Here is a 7,256-nt window from a genome sequence, read left to right on the forward strand (position 1 = left end):
TGTTTTGCATGCACTATGCCTAAATAGTAGTCAGGGTTTGACACATAGTGCACTCGCCTACGGCTTGTGCACCATGTGTCAAACCCTGACTACTATTTAGGCATAGTGCACGCAAAACACAACACTATTATATAAATATGCAATTAAAGTTGGTATTAAAGTCAATACAAAAAAATACTTACATTGAAAGTTTTGAAAAAGCCAATGTATCGAATAACTCCCATCCACACCAGCAAACTTCCAGTTCCCAGCATTAGTGCACAAAGGTCATAGTTTTCTGATGAACTCTGGGCGTGCTAAAAGCATCAAAGGTGGTAAAATGACAAGAACTTGTAAACTGACAGAGCTGCATACAGTTACAACACTTTTATGAATTTTGCAATTATAAACTTTTCATACTAGTTAAATAAACCCTAGCCCTGTTGGATAAAATAAGCAGCAGTAAATTAAGTTTGTGTAGTCACCCAGTGTGATTTACTTCTATTGGTGAAATTAAGATTAAACTTCAAAATGGTCTTCCTGAATGAAAGCAACCACTTGCCTGTTAGTTTCTACATGAACCTGTACAATTTTTTTTTTAAATGAGAGACTTTGAGACTTAACCTGTTAGCTGATCATATTTGGTTACAGTTAACATTTATTATACTAATTAAAAGACTTCCTTTTTTATTGAAAACATTGAATATGTATTCATGTCAGAATAGTTGTAACGATTTGGATATTAAATCTACATGTATTTTATCAAAACTTGAGGAAAATGGTGCAGCAATGTGAATTTATTTCTTAAAGCATTTCTCTTAAGGAGAATGGCCCAGTCATTGAAACTTTTTTTTTTTATTCTTTCAGTGTTGTGTGAGGAAAGGGAATGTAATTGTTTTTGCATGGGAAAATGAAATATTAAGGAATGCAGAATAAAATCCTGTGTTAAGCTGTCCTAAAGATTTTTTTTTCAAATAAGTGTGTATCATTTAAAGGGAAAAAGGATGAGGAAAGTAGAAGGGGGTATCTAGATCAGCGTGGGGGGTCGAAGAGGAGCATTTTTGAGAATTACCGTCTGTGGGTCATAATCAATTGGCAGGTCATCAAAATGTGGGACAAGGTCCTTTGATCCAAAAATAAAGATTTTAGATAATTTTAATAAGTAATTTACAGAAACATATGGCCTAAATTAAGTTATGCTACCTACCCTCCTCTCCAGCTGAATTTTGAAGGATGATCCCACCACAGTCAGAATGTCGTTAATTACAATCAAAACGTACCAGAGATTAACAAACTCAAACTTGTCGTAGAAACTGAGATCCTTCCTGTAACGGGTCTTAAAGAACTGCACAGTTTCCTGTAAACATTACAAAACAATTATTTAAAGTGAATTCTCTTAAATACAATGTATACATATTCAATGTTCTTTATTTCTACAGTGAAATGTGCTGCTTATGTTGTTTAAAAAGAAGCAAAATTATCTGTTGTCTGGCACTTCATTATAAGCATGTTTTACTTTACAAGATACATACATATGAAAAAAATAGGTAATCAAAGATTATGAAACTCACCTTGACGAAAAGTGTCAGTTAAAGTAATGCAAATCTCACTTCATATTTTTCAACAGTTAGTTACATCAAATGTTCAACAGTTTTAAATAATAAAATTGCCCAAAAACTTTAACTTCACCCCTTAGAAAATGTGAGTTAGCAATTTCGATTGTCCATCCTTATATGCATCATCCATGCAAGTTTGGTTTGGGTAAGACTTACAGTTACTTGGTAATGGACCTGTTCAAAAATCTTAAACCTGGTCACTCATCTGGAAAATGTAGGTCACATCCAAAAAACATTTGTCCCAGCTTGTCTGCCTCATCATCAGCTAAATAACGAACAAGGGAGAGCATCAATACACATCCTCTAAATATAAGCTACTGAAATTATTTATAACTGTCAAAATGATTAAAAATTTGAAAAAAAAATAAGGCCATACCAATTTGTAAAATAGTTCTTCTGGATTTTCAAAAATAAAAAGTGAGAGCATCAATACACAATTTTTACAATATATTAATATTATTTTTTATTTTGGGTTTCAAAATTATGAGGCGAGGGAATATAATTTATACATATATATATTTTTTAATAAAGTGTTATTTCAAAATGCGTGAACCTAAAAAATAAAGATAGATATCATTTGCATACCACATGAACTTATCATTCTTAACTTTTTGGGGATTTTTTTTAATAAGTAAAAATGTGTCAAGTTTCAAAGACTTTACTTTCATAAATGTAATGTTTTCAAACATCTCCTCTGCTTCCATTTCTATTGCTGTGTATGAAACAACTTTGTACCCATTGTTTTTAACTATAGTACACAGTGTTGTGCAATTAAAAATATCAAGTACTATGGCCCACAGGCTAGTTGCAATTGATATTTTATGGCCAAAGTTACTAGCCCAAATTTAAAGGGCAGGGGCAAAAATTAAAATAATTGAACAATAAAATAATGTTGAAAAAGAAATTAATTGCTGATAAAAGTCAGGGTACTGAGGTCATTCTTTTTAAAATCAAAGTTTTAATTCTCAAAATCAAATTCAGTCATGTTTAAATATTATGAAATAAAATTAAAATGAACTTCAATAAATTATCTTCCCTTTCTCTGATCATTGCACTAGCTCATTTTAGAATGAAATTAAATTCATTTTGTTTTCATCTTAAATCATTTAAAACAAAAGAAATGTATTTTATGGTGAGTCACAAAACACTTATCTTTTATGGTTGATTGAGTGATCGTAAATAATTTAAAGGGCAAAGATATATGGCCATAATATTTTGACGAGTTAAAAAATGTATTTATCCATAAAGGGCGGAGGATATTTTATGGCCATAAAATTCGGACCCCCTAGTAAAAAAATGGGATCAATATTTTATGGAATAATATTCAGGTACCCCCTTCTGCTTAAATTTAAAGGGCAGGGGGGATAATATTATGGATATTTACCCCCTCCCTCACAATTAAAAGGACAGGGGGTATATGTTTATGGAAAATATAAACCCCGGGTTCAAATTTTAGGGGGGTTAGCCAAAAACGATATTTTGAACCCAGGTTCAAAATATCGCGGGGTTCAATATATTATATGACACTGGTATTAAAATTGTCAAAATGATTAAAAGTTTGAAAAAACTAAATACACTGCCAATTAAAGACAGGGTTAATATTTTGGCATTCTTACACATACATGTATTTTTAAACCTCCCACTGCACTTGAATTCATCCAGTGAAGAGAAAAGACCCACCACCATCTGACCGTCTTTATTACTGTCATCAAACACAATCTGCAAAAATATTTGTCTACACTTAAAATTTTAACTTACAAACCAAGTATAAAATTAAATCTCATGGATCCAGATGCCTAAACTTCGGAAAAAAATTTCTGTACATGTATTTCACATGTATATTAACCATTAGGTCTGTTTCATTATCCTGGACTCTTTGTTATTCTGGACAATATGAGAACACACAAACTTTAAGGAAGTAAGATCTATTTCTACTGGAATGTTGTCTCCCCTGACTTACCCTGCCAAAAAAAACATTGTATGACTCTTCCTCTCGGCTTTTTTTTAAGGGATCAGCGCGCGTGAAAATAAATAACTTAATCATTGGTTGTAGTAACAGAAATAAAGATTCAGTTTAAGTAGAAAGGAAAATTATATGTACTGGTATGTGGACAAATAGTTATTAAACAAATGTATTAAATATCAGTACAAGTATATGGCAGGAGAGGGGTGTGGCTAAACTACCGGTTTGAAAATCATATAATTATGGTTTTGTCAAAATCATAATTTCAATACGAATTCAATTGTAAACTTCAATAACTTAACTGAACGTTAAATACCTACTGAGGCATTACTGTAAATTTCTAAATATATGCATGGAATTAATTATTGCGTAATTTCGTGAGAAGCACCACTCGCAAAAAATAGAATTACTCGCTTTTATTTCTGTTGTGCTAAAAACAATGTTATCAATTGATAAAACTCCATTTGCAAATTATTATTCTCGCAATTTGATGTTGAAGAGGCCTTTCATGATAATAAGTACTTGCGAAAAATAAGGAATCTGCAGTATGCTTTAAGAATTTTTTAAATAACTTGATTACCTATCAAAATACAAGGTTCTGTTCTGGTTTTTCAGGATAGCCAGGAGGTCGTACTGAAGCTCTGTACTGTTTGATGTTTCATTATATACAGGTACAGGCTCAAGATTGAACAAATATTAAATTTTTTTTATTCAACCATAGGAAATATAAATTTCATTATCAAATGGGTGCTTTGTTAAAGCTGCAATAGAAACTCCAAAACTGAGTACACAGCACTGGGGAGGTAAAGAGACTGGAATATAGATGTGACACAAACTTTTCAAAACAGTTTATTTTTATAAGGCAGTTTTATTATTACATAGCTTAAATACTTACTGAAACATTACCACACTGGTTCATGAAGTTTGGTCCCATCAATGGACAGCCACATGATAAATATTATATGTGCATTGAATGGAGGTCATAAACAAATTTCAATATCGCAAGGGCATACCCTAGTTGAAATAAAAAATTTAAGTTAACATTTGTTTCTGCATTCTTTGTACTTTCTGGAAAACATTGCTGCTTCAAAAAGAATTCGTATTTTATTACTAAAATTTCAAGTAAATAAGGAAAATCATACCTTTATGTATTTTGGACGTATATCCTCATTAAGTCACACTCTCGATTTAAAGAAAGCAGCAGCACTTTTCAAGTTAAGGAAACCATCCTTTATTTATATTAAAAAATTGGCTAACAGGAGTAAGTGGGCAAAAAGGCGATTTAATAAGCCACCTGAAGTTATATATCAAATAGTACATATAAACATGGTTTTGTCAACATTCTCTTTAATCATTATTTTGCATAAACAAAGGTTGTGAATTGGTATTAATACTATCTTAAATATGTAGATAATATTCTGCTTAATTATAAAATAATTTTACATTGTAAAAAATTATTACCTGCCTTTGGACAGCACATAAAAAAGTAATTTTTACATAATGTCTCATGTTGACAATTTTGCTGCGATCAGTGATTTGTTTATAAACTGTTGTCTGGGATAAATTTAATTGAAAATTTTTAATGCATTGATAAGTTTTGATGTTGTTTATTATATACAGTTTAAAATTGAAGTATTTGCTTTAAGAATTTACAAAATGTTTTTTTTTAAATCACAGTAAACATTTACCATATAAAAATACAGGCCCCTGCCTTTTTTCAAGCCTTAACAATGCTGCGTACATGTACCTGTAAACTGTATATAATTCTTGTTTTAAACTTTATCAAAAACAAAGATGTCATTGTCTATAAATAAGGATTACCTGTGGTAAAACAAACTAGGTGTCAATCATTATAAAAAATAACAATTAAAATAACATCACAAATTTTGTGGGTGTTTAATTTTTGTTGTTTCCGATGTGTAAAGCATCTGTCCACCATGAAATGTAAAATGTGACATACATTACTACTCAACAATTCTACATCCACGAAATCAAATCCTCATGAACCATGTACCTCTTAATTGTACATGTATATAATGCTTGTTGTAACCTTTATCAAAAACAAAGATGTCATTGTCAATATGTTATTATATAAGAATTACCTGTGGTAACCTTGGGATCGAATACATAGGTGTTATTGTCATACACCCTTCCCTCCCTATACTCCTCTACACACATGTTCAGGTATTTTGTTCTGTTGGCAAATCTTAGTGATCCAAGTGTCAGTTCCTCTGTATGGTTGAACTGTAAAATAGGACAGGTATATGTGATCTAAACTTTTGAGGATCACGACTGTTTGAATAATACATTAATACACAATTTACAATCTGATAATTGAAAATGGTCCCTTTCTAAAGTTTGCTAATTGTTTAAACAAAAAATTTAATCTTGAAATATCAAGGTATTACCTGTTTCATAGCAAAGTTGACATGATCTATAAGGTCATTAGCACTGTAGATTGCATATCTCCCCGTTGCTGGAGGATAAGGCATTGTCTCAAAGCTGGGATCCCATTTAAGCAGGTACATGTGTTTCATGGCAATATTGTTCAACTCCACATATTCAACAAATAAAGCTCTTTCATATCCAAACATAATCAGCTGTAAGATAACATTTTCTTGTAAAAATTTCTGTTATGATATGTGTTGTAATTTTTCATCATCATATTTAAGAAATATGTTTCTCATTAAAAAAAAAATAAAGAAATAAAAAAATAAAAAAATCAATAGCAAGCAGTTGAAAAGTTATTTAAATGCATGTAGATGTTGCATGAGATTATATTCTTTTATTCAGTAGAGTAAACTAGTTTGATTTTTTTAACATGTCTAACGTCTTAAATAGTCACAAATTGTACATTGACCAACTTTGCTGAATTTTACCTGCTTTTTTTTGATAAAAATATTTCTCACCTGAGCTGTTACTAGAAAGACCTTAAAAATCTGCAGAACAAGCTTCCAGGGACACTTCCTTTTAGCTTTGAATTTTTCATGTGGCCCCATGAAATGGAATTTGAGTTTCCTTCTCAAGCGATCCTCCATATATGGAGTGTAAAATGATGCCACTCTCTTCAAAGTCTTCTTTGGTGTAGGGCCCTCTGTTGTCTGTCCAGCAGTATTGTCAATGTCATTTGGGAGAGTATTGGTGCTTGCCATGTGAGTTAATTCTAAATTATAGTGTAATCAACAAAATTACATGCTCTGATCTTTGCAGCTGTAGAGAAAAAAAATTGTCAATACATATAATTGTGAAATAAAATTGTGATTACTGATTGTACTCTTTGCGAGTACAATAAATTTAACAAAGAAAGATTCGTTTTTATCATGTCAGATATTGTGAAACTTGATTTTGTTCAAACGTTATGTTTAACGTGTAAATATTCAACTGTTACCGTTTATTCTTCCCGTTGACCGAGGTAAATTAATGGTTTGTAAATCAAGACGTGATTGATGTCCCTTTACGCGACAAGACACCCTGGAATTATCTTCCTTAGATTCTAATTCCTTGTTGTTGTCTGCCATTCAATCATTTTCATGGTCATCGAAATGAAAGTCAGCTGACATTGCCATAAGCAGTCTTCAGTAATGTCGTAAAATCAAGAGAAAAAAAACAAGAATCCACGAATCCTGAAAATTGTATGATATATACAAAATTTGGAAGTAAACTTAATCATGTTAATAGCTTTTTTTTAATGCAAGGTA

General features: G+C 31.2%; 1 protein-coding gene across 1 annotated transcript in view; it reads right to left on the minus strand.

Moving 5' to 3' along the window:
* The window catches only part of LOC134252752 (mucolipin-3-like), an 11,196-nt gene extending 4,081 nt beyond the window's left edge, over positions 1–7,115 (minus strand). Inside the window, exons 1-11 of the mRNA XM_062735256.1 lie at positions 6,947–7,115; positions 6,468–6,721; positions 5,967–6,158; positions 5,661–5,802; positions 4,139–4,253; positions 3,505–3,556; positions 3,218–3,314; positions 1,819–1,860; positions 1,475–1,494; positions 1,187–1,336; positions 183–296 (exon numbers count right to left, since the gene is read on the minus strand). Of these exons, the coding sequence (XP_062591240.1) occupies positions 183–296; positions 1,187–1,336; positions 1,475–1,494; positions 1,819–1,860; positions 3,218–3,314; positions 3,505–3,556; positions 4,139–4,253; positions 5,661–5,802; positions 5,967–6,158; positions 6,468–6,721; positions 6,947–7,076 (1,308 nt within the window). The 5' untranslated portion in view covers positions 7,077–7,115. The remainder of the gene's footprint in view (positions 1–182; positions 297–1,186; positions 1,337–1,474; positions 1,495–1,818; positions 1,861–3,217; positions 3,315–3,504; positions 3,557–4,138; positions 4,254–5,660; positions 5,803–5,966; positions 6,159–6,467; positions 6,722–6,946) is intronic.
* Positions 7,116–7,256: the final 141 nt, after the last annotated feature.

The sequence above is a fragment of the Saccostrea cucullata genome, unplaced genomic scaffold (genome assembly GCF_032062105.1).
Source record: "Saccostrea cucullata isolate Sc308-1 unplaced genomic scaffold, CSIRO_AGI_Scuc_v1 ctg101, whole genome shotgun sequence".
In the NCBI taxonomy this organism is placed as follows: domain Eukaryota; kingdom Metazoa; phylum Mollusca; class Bivalvia; order Ostreida; family Ostreidae; genus Saccostrea; species Saccostrea cuccullata.